The sequence below is a fragment of the Apis dorsata genome, unplaced genomic scaffold (genome assembly GCF_000469605.1).
Source record: "Apis dorsata unplaced genomic scaffold, Apis dorsata 1.3 scaffold_631, whole genome shotgun sequence".
Lineage (NCBI taxonomy): Eukaryota > Metazoa > Arthropoda > Insecta > Hymenoptera > Apidae > Apis > Apis dorsata.
In genome coordinates this window covers 882,281-897,717 of record NW_006263826.1, presented here as the reverse complement: position 1 = coordinate 897,717, position 15,437 = coordinate 882,281, and the positions used below count along the sequence as shown (strand labels likewise).

The following is a 15,437-nucleotide window of genomic DNA, read 5'->3' as shown; positions in this document are numbered from 1 at the left end:
AATTTTTTTTTTTTTTTTTTTTTTACTTTACAGAACTTTTCTATTCATTATTGGATAGAGAAAGGTGCTCCAGCGAAAAAACTTGTTATGGGAGCACCCTTGTACGGTCAATCTTTTTCTTTAGCTGAGAGAACACAGAAGGGATTAAATGCGCCAACTTATGGCGGTGGTGAAGCAGGAGAAGCAACAAGAGCCAGAGGCTTCCTCTCCTATTATGAAGTAAGTATTTTCCATTTTCTCTTTTCTAACTTTCCTTCGTAGATTTTTATAGATATCTTTTATCTCTGGACAATTACAGATTTGCGAAAGAACCTTGAAGAAAGGTTGGACTGTCGTCCAAGACAAGAAACGTCGTATTGGTCCGTATGCGTTTAAAGGTGACCAATGGGTTAGTTTCGACGACGCCAGACAAATTAAACTGAAGGCAGAATTTATAAAGGATCTTGATTTGGGTGGTGGCATGGTATGGGCCCTTGATTTAGATGATTTCAAAAATAGATGCAACTGTGAACCTAGTCCACTTTTAAGAACCATGAATAGAGTTCTAAGAAATTATCCCAAAGGCCCATTGTGTCCAGTAACAAATGGTAAATGTTTTAAACTTGAAATTTCATTTATTAAATAAAAGCGAGAAATTAAAATAAAATGAAGATAAATCTTGAAAATAGAATTTATGACAATCGATGTCGGTGAAACCACCATGGAATCAACGACTAGTGAACAACCAAGTTGGGAAGTTACCACTTCTCATAGACCAATGTATTTACCACCAACGACCGCAGATCCGTGTACCGACACTGACGATACTATCGAAATAGAAGCTGAACCACCATTAATAAGCACTTCGCCAGAAGATTGCGGTGGTCGTGTATTCGTCCCCCACAAAAAGGATTGTTCCAAATACTTCTTGTGCAATTTTGGAAAACTCACTGAATACTCTTGTCCTCCTGGCCTTTACTGGAACGAGAATCGTTGCGATTGGCCTGAGAACACAAAATGTAAAAATTCCCAACGTCAGGTGAACAGTTGAAATTATTCTAATTTACGAATCTTTTTCTTTCTTTCTTTTTTATAAATCTAAATTAAATTTCCAGTCCAATCAATTACTCCCATTAATCTCCGCTCCAGAAACGGACAAGAAGAAAGTAATTTGTTACATAACAAAGTGGGGAAGAAAGCGATCTGGAGCAGGACAATTTCTACCCGAAGATATCGACCCGAATTTATGTACCCATATCGTTTTTGGCCCTGTCAAGTTGGACCCGGAACGATTAAGTATACAAAGTCCTCAGAGTACCAGCCAAAAGGAATTCTTTGATAAAATAGTGGATATTAAAAATAGAAACGGGCTAAAGATTTTACTTAGTTTAGGAGGCTGGGAAGAATCAAAGAGCAACAAGTATAGTAAATTGGCGCATAATCCGGTGGAACGACAGAGATTTGCACGTCACGTTTCTCTTTACATTCAGAATCATGGCTTCGATGGCCTCGATCTTCTTTGGGAGTATCCAGTATGCTGGCAGGTAAAAATAGTTACGCAAAAACGATGTAATAAATAAAATGTTTTAATAATAAGTAAATTTATTACGGTTATTTTATTTTTATAATGTTACATATAATGTTTTAATTTTTTACAGGTTGATTGTACTCGTGGTCCATTGAGCGACAGAGAAGCTTTTGCAGCTTTGCTTAAAGAACTGAGCATAGCCTTGAAATTTAAAGGATTGCTCCTTTCTACTGCAGTTTCTGCTAGCAAAGAAGTTATCGATGTAGCTTATGATGTTCCAGCATTAATCAAATACGTTGATTGGATGAACGTTATGAGTTACGATTATCATTCTAATTTAGAGAGCAAAACTGGCCATGTTGCGCCGCTTTATCATAATTCAAATGAACAAACCAAATATTTAAACGTGAACTTTTCTATAACTTATTGGCTAAAACAAGGCGTGCCATCGAATAAGCTCGTAATGGGTATACCAACATATGGACAGAGTTTTACGTTATTGAAAAAATCACAAAGAAATGAAACGCCAGGTTTTAACGTGAAAGTTTCTGGACCTGGATATATAGGTGATTTTACCAAATCACCTGGCATGCTTGCTTATTACGAGGTATGAATTCATCAATTGATAAGTAAATCTCTTTATATGTAGTATGTACTATACATAAGTGATTATATAACACAGCTAGTATTTAATGCAAATTACCATCGTAAATTCTTTTATGTAAATTACAACGTTATTTTTACGTTCGAAATTTAAACCGAACGTTTTTTCTTTTACGTATATTTTCATAGATATGCGATAATGTGAAAAATAAAGATTGGTCGGCTATTAAAGATCCGAAGAATTTAGTTGGACCATATGCTACGAAAAGTGATCAATGGGTCAGCTATGAAGATATATCAAGTGTAACGCAAAAAGTAATTGACGTCTATAAATGATGCAATAAATTTAAGATAAACGTTTATCATTCGTATATATAAACGTTCACATATTTTCTTCCAGGCAAAATTCATAAGAGATTTAAATCTTAGCGGTGCTCTGATTTGGTCCTTGGATTTGGACGATTTTAAAAATCAGTGTGGTTGTGGAAAATATCCTTTAACAACAGCGCTTAACCAAGGAATTAGAGGAGAACGAGAACTCAGAATGGATTGTACTTGAGATACACGTATCTTGAACAAATATGCAAATGATTCACGAATAGCAATTCATTTATATTGTGTTCCACTTTCACGGATAACAATAAATCTCAGATTGCTCATAAATCATATTAGTCAGTGTAAATACTGTATAGCACAAAGTTATAAATACTTTGCAAAGAACAATATGATTTAGAGAGAAAAAAAGAAAAAAAAAAGGATTTATTTTGACGATTTGTATTATATTATGATTTCCAATTGTGTAGGATCGTAATAGGATCAAATAGAACTTGATCTATATACTTCCACTTGGTCCGCGTTATCTTTCGATTCGTCATATAATAATATATTTGCAAAGAATGATGTTAATTATATGTTTATTTTATATGTTATGTTAATTAAATATATCTTCGTCTAAAGGCATTAGACGAAGATATATTTAATTAACGTAGCATATAAAATATACAATCTAAAAAAAAAAAATATATTCATTCTATATTTACATTTTTTTTTCTTTAATAATTTAGTTAAAGAAAAATATTACTTACAATAAATCGGAAGATAAAAATTGTATAATGATTTGATTCATTATAAACATTGATTGCTAATTCGTTTTTATGAAGAAAGAAGAAAAAACTGTGAAATGATTAAAGATTAAAGGAAAATTAAAATAACAAAAAATTATTTTTGGGTAACAAAATTTTTTATTATTTATATATACAAAAAGAAAATAAATTAAAAATGAAAAGAATATAGATTTGACAATTCTATTCTACAATTCTATAAAAGACAATCTTTAATCAAACTCACAAGTACATGCATATTATAATATTAATGCAATTTCTATAAACATCTGTATCTTATGTATAATTTTAAATACATCATGTCATGAATAGAATAAATTTATTAAATATGCGAATGAATCATTTATCCCAAAGAAATGATATGAATAAATGATAGTATTAACTCTAATAAAAATTTTTACAAATTGTAATATTTAATTTGTAAAATTTATTTAATGTACATATCTACAAATTTATCGGTTTAAATTTTTGATTAAATTTCAATGAAAATGCCATTTTTTAATTTTTAGTTATATTATGTTAATGCGAAATTTTCAAGAATGATCGAAATACTATTTTGATCATTAATGATCAGATAAAATGTTTTTAATATAAATTTCCCTTGAGATTGATTGCTCAAGATTGGAATTAATTATATGAGTAAATAAGAAATGCGTAATGTTAGATAGTACGTTAGGAAAGGGTAAAAAGAAGGTGGGGATTCTGATTTCTCAAATCATTTATAGTATTTGTCTGAACTAGTCCCCTGTGAACACGTGAGCAGTGTGACCACGTAGTTGTGCATATTGAACTTGGATTTATAGTAAGAAATTGTAAAAAAAAAAATCAGTAAGTCATTTTTAATTTTTGTTTAAACTACATCATGTATTTATAAAATTTTATAAAATTATATATATAATTTTATTAGGAGATTTAAAAATTTCATGATATTATTATTAATTAATATGAATGAATTTATGAGAAAAATGGCATGACATTGAAAAAAAAATAAAGACATTTATATACAAATTATGAAACTTAATTACTTTTTAATGTAATTAAACAAAAAATTTTAATATTGAATTTAAATATATTAAATTTATAATCATCGATTATCAAAATTCAATTCAGATCGAGATCTATAATCGAACGGTAAAATTCGATAATTGATTAGCATTATCAATATGACAGCCACGTTATAAAAAGTTCAACAGAAAACATCGAGAAATTAAATACACTAGACTAATAAGCAAGTATAGAAAGTAATCAATGTAGTAATGATATTTGATTACAAACAGTCTATTATTCATTGTTTAAATTATTATTATTACAAATAAGTTCTATTATGTTATTTTAAATATTTTTTCTCTTTACATAGGTCAACATATATGACTTGTAATTCGGAAGTGTATGTCAGCGACATACTTGACTATAAAGGTATGTAAAAACTGATATATTATTTATATTGATTAATCATTAAGCATTTAATATAATATAAATATTAAAATTATAAAATATTTATTGAAATCATATTCTGATTTTAAGTTATTTATTTTTATGACTTGCATCTTCAAATTATATATAATACAATTTTTTTTAGATTTTATTTCGAAATTAATAGCTCAAATAATTAATATTCAAGTGACCATGAAAATATTAGTAATGTGTTTATTTCAATATCATATAGTTTTTTATATATAATAAATAATTTATCTTTGTCATTCTATCAAAATTAATAAGTTATTTAAATGTTGTAATTCGATAAAATAACAAAATATTTTAGATTATTAAAATAAATTATTTAAATCGTTAATATTTGAAAAACATGAATCATATTAAATAGATATATTTATATATAGAATATATGTATATAGAATATATATATATATATAGTACTTAAAGTTCTTAACATATTATATTCACGTTTTCGTACTCGTAATACATATACCCATTGGCATTGAAACTTTTCATTCGAGATAATATATGCACATGCTTTATTATCGTTAACTAACATACAATTCAATATTTACATTTATCGCTATGCTTCCTATGATGCAATGAGATAAGTAATATTTTTGCACAGAAAGTTTTCTCTTTTAGAAAGATATCATTTATTTAATTGAATATATATATATATATATAACTAAAAATATGAAACACGATTTTTTTAGATTTCATTATATATTTTTTTAGTTAAAATTTATTTTAAGTGAAAAGAACATATATATTCGGAAAACGCAAGAAGCGTTAAAAAAATATTCAACATTCATCCAAAAATGATTCTGAATTTTATAACTTGTATTATTCCTTACCGATAAAATTAATCAAAGTAATTAAAGTAAAAAACAAATTCGATTTTTTTTAATTATTAATGAATTTAAATCATTATAATTTTAAAGTTTATTAATTTGAAGAATGTTTTAAAATAATTATAATGATATATATACATACATGTGAATTAATTAGTTTCTACGAAAAATGTCGAAATCGAATACATATTATCTTCAATGTATAACGAGAATCTTTTATCATATTAATTGTTTATAATATTTATTTATAATAATTTCAAATCAATAATTTAATTTGTAAATTATATAGTCTTGCAAATTATTCATTGTGAAATTATTCATTTCACAAATATGTATATATTATTAAAAAAAACAAAGTTAAAAAAACTAATTCAATTAAACTTATATTTATTATTACTACATTAAGTATATTTATTTCGAATAGTATACTTTTTTTAAAACGATATTCAATTGTTATATTAGTTTTGAAAAATCTAAATAATCTCTATAATTACATTAAAAGAATAATAAATTTTTTCAGTCGTGCAATAACATAAAAAAAACTATACTATATGTAGACAACGTTTCATGTTGCCAATAGCAATCCATTCTTAGTGTTATTTACCGTTCTGACGTCGTGTCAGTGACACGTGCTATACAAAGCATGGCATTAGGTAATATTCTTCAAAATCTTTTTAATAATTGTTTCAAATAATTTTCTTATCTGCTTTGTTTATAAAATATTTTTTTATGAATTTGCTTTTAATAGTTTAATAATATTTTTTTTATAAGATATTGACCTATATTTGTTTTGTTAATTTTACTAGAAAAAATTGAATATATGTATCTTTGTAAATTGATATAGTATGTTCATAATACAAAGATAACTTTTTAAAATATAAGATTAAAAATAATAACTTTTTAATATAATTATTAAAATATAATTATTAATTATAATTATAGATAGTCATGCCGCTGTACTCACGGATGTCGAACAATCACATCAATCTAATCCAGATAATCGCGATGAAAGATTAGTAAGTATAATTTATTCAATAAAGTTTAAATCAAAAACAAAAATTGCTTGATAATTTTACATCAGTTAGAAACATCGGTGAATTTTATTTTGGAATTTTAAAATCGTAATTTCCATTTAACAGTTCTGTAACATTAAATATTTTATATTTTATATAATAAAATAATACAATAATTTGTAAATAACTTAAAGATAATAAAATTTTTTTATTACAAAATATAATTTATAGGTTTTGATTTTTCATTTTGATGATTAAATTATTGATTTTTTATTCAGAAAAAAATTGTCACAAGTTCTCATGTAAAAATTTTTAAATGTGTCGAGCATTTTATAATACAATTAAAATATTTCTTTTTTATATAATATAGTATTATCATATCTTATCTTTTAATTATTAAATTTTTTTATTCAATTTAAAATTGAAATTCAAACAAAAATATCATATAGAAAATTAAAATATGTATATAATTATCTGTATTAATTATATATGTTGGAATTAATTTATAATTTTATTATTTATCATTATTTTATCAATAAAAGTTTTATTGTAATAAAATTAAATGAAATAAATAAAATTTATTCTTAATTAGAAATCAAGTTATTTTCCACTATTATGTATTTCACTTCAATTTAATTTTTTTTCTTTTGATATTATTGTTTCATGTGAAGAAATTTGATAAGCATTCCACTGGTGTTCAAGTTCAATAGTTAATCCAATAATAGTTATTATAAAAACTAATGAGATAAGGAAGATTTCTGAAAAATATATTATATAATAAAATTCATAAGCAATAATAACATTATTACATGAAACTTTGACAGTTTAAATAACATGAACTTTAATTTAAATCCACACTTAATATTTAATTATATTAATTATATTTAATTATATATATTTTTAAAAAATCTTTTATAAGCATAATACTTTTGCACATACATTTGAGTAACTAAAAAACTGAGGATTTATCTCTATTTTGTAAAAAGTTCTAGTAATGCATGTTTGATTATCTAAATAGTTTCCAGGTTTGCCAGTGATGTGTGGTTTTATTGAGTTTTATTCCATCATTCCATCCAGGCTTTTCCATTATATCACTGATTGGTCTCCCAAGATGCCACACATTATTGCTTATGATGCTTAATTGTTTCAGTGGTATGGTTTTCTGGTTTTACACACATAATAATTTTTTTTTCCTTTTTTTTTAAGAGAGGGATAGGTGAAAAACTCACCTAGAAAAATATAAACTTACCAATATATTTTATCATATTATTTGCAATAATAATTACATAAATTATATTATATGATTTATTGTACTGTACCATTGCATATCATATATTATATGCTAAAATATTTTAATATATATTATGAGCACATCATAGATTTTTATTTTTATAAATAATCACATATGCTTTATATATGTTATATAACATTTTTTAACTTCATTTAATTTTCATTAACTCTTTATAAATTAATTTTACTTCGTAAATAAATTAAATTAATTTAAATTAATTTAAATTAAAATAATTTAATGTGGTACAGTTATAGGTAAAACTAAAATTATTAGTGGATATTAAATTGTCACCAATCCACCTCTTTTCATTTTTCTTAATATAATTTTAAAATAATCACATTATTTTATATGTTTTAATCTTTTATTTTCATATAAACTGAGCACGCAGGAATTGCTTTTATTGTTTAATTTTATTTTGCAATAAAAAACGAGCTTCATGTTGCAAATTAAATATTTATGAATATGTAATAATTATTTGAATATATTTATTTTATAATCAAATCTTAGAATAAAAATATATTTTTTTTTTTATATTTTTTTAGGTACCAGGAGGATGGACCATTACATTAGCTTTAGCAGGTGTTACCTGTTGTTTAGGATCAGCTGTACCAACAGGATTTAACATAGGAGTACTAAATAATGCAGCCTATGTTAGTATTTGCATTTATACTTTATAAATACTCATAAAAAATACTTTTAATACTTTTATTTTATTTATGTTAATTATAGCTAGTGGAAAGGTTTTGTAATGAAAGTATTAAAGAGAGATATAGTATAAATATATCTGAAAATGGTTTAAAAATAGTTTGGTCTGCTGTTGTGTCAATTTTTCTTATTGGTGGAGCAATTGGTTCGTTTTTATCTAGCTGGGTAGCAAATAAATATGGAAGGAAAGGAGCATTATGTGTTGGCCATATATTTGGCATTATAGGAGCTACAATGTTTTTTTTAGTACAGAAATTAAATTCAATTGAACTTCTTTTAATAGGCCGATTAATTGTAGGTAAGTTTTGTTTTAAAAAATTTGGAGTGATTTTTATAAAATTTATTATTAAAAAATTATATATGTCTCTAGGTCTTTCTGGAGGTTTTGCAACATGTTTAGTTCCAATGTATATGACAGAAATTGCACCACTTAGACTAAGAGGTGCAGTTGGAGTTATTTGTCAATTAGGAATCTCATGTGGAGTATTTTTAGGTCAAATTGCGGGACTTAATACAGTTTTAGGAACTGAAAACTCTTGGCATTATATGCTAGGTGCATTTGTTCCATTATGTATATATGCCCTTGTTCTTACAAGCATTATTCTACCAGAAAGTCCTAAATATTTATATATAATCAGGGAACAAAAGCAAAAAGCTTTAGATGGTTTGTAACTACTGGAAATAATAATTTATATAATAATTTATGTACAAACCACTCAGAAACTAAATTAATGAGAAATGAATTCCACTTTTTGAAAAATAATTTATTCTATTTACAAAATTTAGAATCAGTTCTTTCAATTCTATTTGGAATTAAAAGATTAACTAATGATAAAGCTGATAAATTTAATTTCTATGTGGTATTTACAACAATATCATAAAATCGTTTTAATATTTCAGAACTTAGTAGAATACGCAAAATGGATATAATGCTGTTACAAATAGAAATTTCTGATTTACAACAAGAAATAGAAACAAAAACAACAGCTGAACCTTGGACAATCAAACGTATTTTGAAAGATCCAAATTTAAAACTTCCTATATTTTTGGTTTGTATAATACAATTTGGTCAACAAATGAGTGGTATAAACGTTGTATTTTATTATTCTAACTCAATATTTCACGATGCTGGACTTGGCATCACTGGAGCACAATATGCTACTCTTGGAACTGGTATAGCTAATATTGCTATGGCTCTTGCTTCAGTACCAGTGATGTCATCTTTAAATAGGAGAGGTGTTCTACTTACCAGTATTTATTTGTGCTTCGGATGTTTGATACTTTTATGTATTTCTACATTATTAATTGTGAGTAAAATTGCTTTGGATAAAAATAATTTATAGAAACAATTGAATGTTTAGTAAATAATTTTATATTTTTATATAGCATGTATCAACTTATATGCCATTAATATGTATCATAGCCGTTGTGGCTTATGTAATATTTTATGGAATTGGTCTCGGTCCAATACCATATTTCATTGGATCTGAATTATTCGATGTTGGTCCCAGACCAGTAGCTATGGCGCTTGGTAGCGTTTTCAATTGGGGTGGAAATTTTATAGTAGGCATGATGTTTCCAACAATAGAAAATATTATAGGAGCATATACTTTTTTAATCTTTGTTGGATTTCTTTTATTCTTAGGATATATTATCAGGTATATAGTAAAATACTGATTTACAATATAATCATCTATAATATATTGTTTAATAATATATATAAATAATATATATAAATATTTATCTATTTAGAATATACTTACCTGAGACTAGAGGAAGGAATACAATGGATGTGGCAGCATCAATAAGTCAAGGATTTAATTCCAGACCAAATTCTATACGTGGCACTTAAATTTAAAAAAAAAATCGGTATATAAATTTCTTATTTTAACATCTTTTTTAATAAATAGATAAATCTAGAATTTTTTGTTATAAGTTTTATATAAATAAGTAAATTATTTAAGTATATGAATATTTTTATGATTTAAATAGGAAATTTACTATAATTTTATCCATTATTATCTATAAATTACGAAATAACTGATTTATTAACATACATAATATATAATGTTGATTTTATTCTATTTTTTATCAGGTTTAAATAATTACAGAAATAATATTTTGATAATATTCAAAATATTTTTTAGATTAATGAAAGAATTAATTATTGAGAAAATATATATTTAATTGACATTAGGATATTGTTATAAAATATCCAAATAAATAAGTCAATGTTTTTAAGTATATACATAAGTATCACTAAAATGTGAAACTCATCACTGCCTATGTAAGAAATTAATTTATTTTTTCATATTATATTGTACTTTATACAACAGTTTAAAAATTATAAAATTTTTTCTTCCTACATATTTTAAAAATTTAATTATGTGCTAATTTTTGAAATATATTATAATATAATTGATCTAATTTTTCATAAAATACTAAACATAATACAGTATGTGGTGCTATTCTCATCCATGTAGGAAAAATTCCTTTATATAAGCCAATCAGTCCTTCTGTTCGTACTATTTTAACAAATGCATCCAAAAGTCCATTATATAATGTACCTTTTCCTTCTACATCCATTCCTATATCATTTTTTATTATAAATTTATAATAAATTTATCATTAAAAATTAGTCTCAAAATATAATTAATAAGTAAATTACTTACGTTGATTGTACAATCTTGTTGCTAAAACATCAAATGGTTGTATAGTGAATGCTACACAACTTCCACCAATTACGGAAGCAAAAAAAGTTAACAATATTGGTTGATTTGTAAATACCTTAAAAAAAAATATGAGATATATTTTGATTTAGACTGCATTTTATATAATAATCATTTAAATATTCACTTGTGATGAGCGCAACCAATCTGCAGCTAAATCAAAAGTGGTTAATTGTGTCGCAGATCCTATAAAAATACGTGGTATACCAGCATACCAGCCACGATACAAAGCAACTATTCCACCTTCTTTCCATAGAGATTTGAATGCATACCAAGTACCCAAATAATTATGTTGATAACCAACAGCTATAGATTGTGCTGATTGTGCTTGTAATTGCGTTTTTATCTATGACAAAAAAATGATCATATTGTTTATTTTTAATTAATAAGATAAATTTTGATAATTTTATTAAATTTTAATTATTTTGATATATTAATATATCAATTTTAATATAAATTATTTATATTATTCTAGAATAATTTACAAAATAATAAATAAGATTTACCATATAAAATGGACTGCCAAGAACAGCTCCAATACATCCAGCTGTACCAGTTACTACTGCAGTCTTTATAATATCAGTATTTCCTGAATCGTTAGTAATTAACTCATATTTTTTTGCTGTATTGTATATACCTAACCGTATTCCATTGAGCACCACTTGAAAATATAGAGCCGGTATAATGCCGGCTTGTAAAGCACATATACCTTCATGTTTTGCAATTAAATAGCCTGCATGTAGAGTATTCTTATATATTTTTTTGTATGTACGGCGTGCTTCAAGCTCTCCTTGTAATTGTAATCGTACTTTTATTACATCAATTGGATTCGTAAAAAATCCAGCTCCCACTGCAGCTAATCCTCCAATTACAAATTCAATACCTGGACTAATAAAATCTAGAATTAATAATTATCTAAAATTATTTTACCATAAATATATTTTTCTATAAAAATAATTTTTTCAAAAAATCTTTAACATACAAGGAATTTAAAATGCGCGCGAAAAAAATATTTTATTTTAAAAATAGCATATAAAGCTATTTAACTTTTAGAATTTATTTAGAACAATATTTAATTATGCAAAAAAATGCAATATTAATTATTTATAAATTTTAATATAATTTATTCTATTATATTACAATACACATGCATAGATAAAGATTAGTAATATTCAATTAATATTAAATCAAAAATTACTAAATTTTAAGCTTTATTTTTTATTTTATTTATTAATTGGTTAATATAAATTAGTAAATTATTAATGAAATAAAATTTTCTTTACTTTTTAATACAAATTATAATAATATTAAATAAAGTCATATAATTTTAAATATAAGTTCTTAGTGCAATAATAATTAATGTGGCTAACAAAAAAATTTTGGTTACAAAATTACAAATCATATTTTAAGTTTTGAAAATAAGAATGATTAGCACTAAAAATATCTTACCAAAGTTAAAAATTACATTACACTTATTGAATTAAACAAACAATAAAACACGAAATAAAAAATTGATTAAATCAATCAAATAATTAAGTCATCACTGACCAGTTAAACGAATTCATAACTAGAGTATACATGTAAAATAATCATGATCAAATATAAATTTTAAGATATTAAAGAACATAGAATTAAATAAGTTAGTATATTTAATATTGAAATTCGTATACAACTTTCGAGATTAAATATTTAATAATATACTCATATTTGACCGGCCGGTTTTAGATACAAAGTTTATTGCATAACTATTACTATAAGTACATATATGTATGTATATATAAGAATAATATCAGAGTTAGCACGAACTGAAACTATGATCTGCTAGAAACTCGTAATCAAGTAGTAACAGCTTACGATTTAGAAGCGTTTGAGTTCGGCGCTGCAGTCATTTTACATATACAATAATAAAATGTTCCTGTATATGCAATTATCAAGTACGAATCTAAGAGAAAGCACTTAAATGATTAAAGAAATATCGGTACTGTTGCTCTTTTTAAGTTCATCATTGAACTGACTCCTAAAATTGTAGAATTACATTATTCTTTATAGATAACTATTGTATGAGATAATTTCAAAGTACATGTAATATTTCAAGGTCAATTTAAAAGTCACGAGTCATTAAAAAATCTAAATAATAATTTCTATATCATTTTGTAAGAATATAATATCAATAAAAGAAATAGAAATAATATTTACGTAATTGTGTAAAATAACATTGATACATTTATTTTAAAAATTCAATAAGTTATAACATTTAATAATTTTTGCGGTAATATATATGTAATATGTGCAAATATGTATAATATCGTTTTCACTTAGAATTATTATTTTAATTAGAATTTCATAAAAATTATTTAATATTTATTTATAATACTTATTATAATATTAAATATAATATTTATTTATTTATTTAAATATAAAATATAACAATTATATGTAACAAATGTTCTGAAAATATATTTTATAAATTTAATAACAAAAACAATATAATAATACATTAAACTTTTAATATTTTTTTATTGATATTTTTTAATTTTTAATTGTTATCAACAAACTTATAGAATATTTTAAAATGTTATTTTTTAAAAATTTAGAAATTTTTTTAATTATAAGATAAAAAATGTAAAAAAAAATTTTTTTATAGCAATTGAATTATTATAGATGTAAATTATAAGCATTTTTCTAAGCACTTTCAGAAAGTAAAATGAAATCATAATTATATGCAGACATATATATGATATCACATTTATGCTTTGTTTTGTAATCCTATGTATTTACAGAAAATTTATTAGTAAATACTATTGAACAATAAAACATATATTTAAAAAATATATTATATATATTATTTTTTACTTTTATTATATATGTATATATTTTTTAATCTATTTATGTAATCATTTCATATTAAAGCTGTTATATATTAATTAATTATAAAAACTATTGTGCTTTTTTTATTATCTTCTTTATGCTATAATACATTTAAAAAATTTTTTTAATGTTTAAATTATGCAACAGACAAACTTCCACCAGCTTTAGAAATCTTAGCAATTTCTTCTTTGAATTTAGCAATTGTTTCCTTTGCTAATGTCAATTTTTCCTTAAGATCTATGACTTCCAATCTTATTTTATTTCTTGCTTCTATTATTGCTTTCATTGTAGATTCCTTTTTAGCTTCAACTATATAATAAAATAAAAATAATTTTCATATATAAAATGTTATTAACTCAATTAATTAGTACTTACAATCTGTATTATGACGCCAAACACCAAGAGTTATAGGTCTATTAGAATTCAATAAATGTTGCATTAAAGCTGTTGGATCTTGAAAAACTATTTCTTCATAAAATTCAGACACTAAACTTTTTTTTCCCAATTGTATCTCAGGTGTTGTTTGAAAAAGTTTTAATATGTGATATATGGTTACCTATTCAAAGCAATAAATAATTTGAAATTTATATTATATGATATAATAATTCTTATATGATATTATAATTTATATATTTAAAATATACTCACAGGACGTTCATTAGGATCATGAAAATATATTTTAATAACTATTTCAAATTCTCCCCAACCAGTTTCAGTGAGTTCATAAGGTGGTTTAGTCATAATACGATTAGGATTATTATAGCTTTCATGTAATTTAAAATGTACTTTTTTAACATATGTAGACATGTCTTCATTAAGATATGGTTTAACATATACAGTCCATTGATGAGTATGTCCATCTTCTTCCCTTTTTTTACCAAAATATCGAGCTACATTACCATATACAATTGGTTTTACTATTGTAACTCCCTAAAAATATACTCAATAAAATTTAATAATAATCATTTAATAATAATCATAATTTACTCTTTTTCAATTTTATAACAATGTAAAAAATTGAATAACTATTATTATTATTATATTTAAAATTTATTTTTTTATTTATATATGCATAGGTTAGAAATATAAAAAGTGATAAATTTTTCATAAATTATTTTTAATAAAAATTTACCTTAACTCTACCACCAGAATCAGGGCCAAATTCATTAGTTGTTGCCATCATTGTCATTAATTGTGTTCTTCATTATATAGTTTAAAAGAAGAGTAAAAAATAGAATATCAACAATAATATCAATGATAACAGTGTTATCTATTCGCTACTAGCGCTCTCTGGTGTAGCATCAATAATATT

The 15,437-nt window shown here is 24.0% G+C and overlaps 4 protein-coding genes across 12 annotated transcripts in view; 2 read left to right on the top strand and 2 right to left on the bottom strand.

The window, feature by feature from the left end:
* The window catches only part of LOC102679388 (probable chitinase 10), a 14,366-nt gene extending 11,511 nt beyond the window's left edge, over positions 1-2,855 (top strand). For all 3 annotated transcript variants that reach the window (XM_006621549.2, XM_006621547.2, XM_006621548.2), the window contains exons 23-29: positions 34-219; positions 299-587; positions 669-1,018; positions 1,095-1,523; positions 1,638-2,114; positions 2,300-2,425; positions 2,511-2,855. In XM_006621549.2, coding sequence (XP_006621612.1) covers positions 34-219; positions 299-587; positions 669-1,018; positions 1,095-1,523; positions 1,638-2,114; positions 2,300-2,425; positions 2,511-2,669 — 2,016 coding nt within the window. In that variant the 3' untranslated portion in view covers positions 2,670-2,855. The remainder of the gene's footprint in view (positions 1-33; positions 220-298; positions 588-668; positions 1,019-1,094; positions 1,524-1,637; positions 2,115-2,299; positions 2,426-2,510) is intronic.
* A 1,082-nt stretch (positions 2,856-3,937) lies between these two features.
* On the top strand, positions 3,938-10,863 carry LOC102678367 (solute carrier family 2, facilitated glucose transporter member 1-like). 4 transcript variants are annotated; one of them, XM_006621539.2, is made up of 10 exons: positions 3,938-4,033; positions 4,589-4,647; positions 6,462-6,535; positions 8,366-8,473; positions 8,553-8,826; positions 8,899-9,192; positions 9,429-9,835; positions 9,915-10,186; positions 10,281-10,397; positions 10,624-10,863. In XM_006621539.2, the coding sequence occupies exons 2-9, from the start codon at positions 4,599-4,601 to the stop codon at positions 10,378-10,380; spliced, it is 1,578 nt and encodes a 525-aa protein (XP_006621602.1). In that variant the 5' UTR covers positions 3,938-4,033; positions 4,589-4,598; the 3' UTR covers positions 10,381-10,397; positions 10,624-10,863. The 4 variants fall into 4 exon arrangements, with proteins under 4 accessions (XP_006621602.1, XP_031369261.1, XP_006621603.1 ...); XM_006621540.2 differs by lacking the exon at positions 10,624-10,863 and adding an exon at positions 6,040-6,172 and having other exon boundaries at positions 3,976-4,033; positions 10,281-10,380; XM_031513401.1 differs by lacking the exon at positions 10,624-10,863 and having other exon boundaries at positions 3,969-4,059; positions 10,281-10,380.
* On the bottom strand, positions 10,583-13,417 carry LOC102678597 (solute carrier family 25 member 35-like). 3 transcript variants are annotated; one of them, XM_006621543.2, is made up of 6 exons: positions 13,112-13,417; positions 11,895-12,145; positions 11,764-11,819; positions 11,385-11,603; positions 11,201-11,315; positions 10,583-11,116 (listed from the first exon to the last, which is right to left on the bottom strand). In XM_006621543.2, exons 1-6 carry the CDS (start codon positions 13,144-13,146, stop codon positions 10,908-10,910), a joined length of 885 nt encoding a protein of 294 aa, XP_006621606.1. In that variant the 5' UTR covers positions 13,147-13,417; the 3' UTR covers positions 10,583-10,907. The 3 variants fall into 3 exon arrangements, with proteins under 3 accessions (XP_006621606.1, XP_006621604.1, XP_006621605.1); XM_006621541.2 differs by having other exon boundaries at positions 11,764-12,145; positions 13,112-13,413; XM_006621542.2 differs by lacking the exon at positions 13,112-13,417 and adding an exon at positions 12,806-13,083 and having other exon boundaries at positions 11,764-12,145.
* A 778-nt stretch (positions 13,418-14,195) lies between these two features.
* On the bottom strand, positions 14,196-15,437 carry LOC102678912 (YEATS domain-containing protein 4). 2 transcript variants are annotated; one of them, XM_006621544.2, is made up of 4 exons: positions 15,258-15,437; positions 14,774-15,055; positions 14,501-14,681; positions 14,196-14,434 (listed from the first exon to the last, which is right to left on the bottom strand). In XM_006621544.2, the coding sequence occupies exons 1-4, from the start codon at positions 15,312-15,314 to the stop codon at positions 14,262-14,264; spliced, it is 693 nt and encodes a 230-aa protein (XP_006621607.1). In that variant the 5' UTR covers positions 15,315-15,437; the 3' UTR covers positions 14,196-14,261. The 2 variants fall into 2 exon arrangements, with proteins under 2 accessions (XP_006621607.1, XP_006621608.1); XM_006621545.2 differs by having other exon boundaries at positions 15,269-15,423.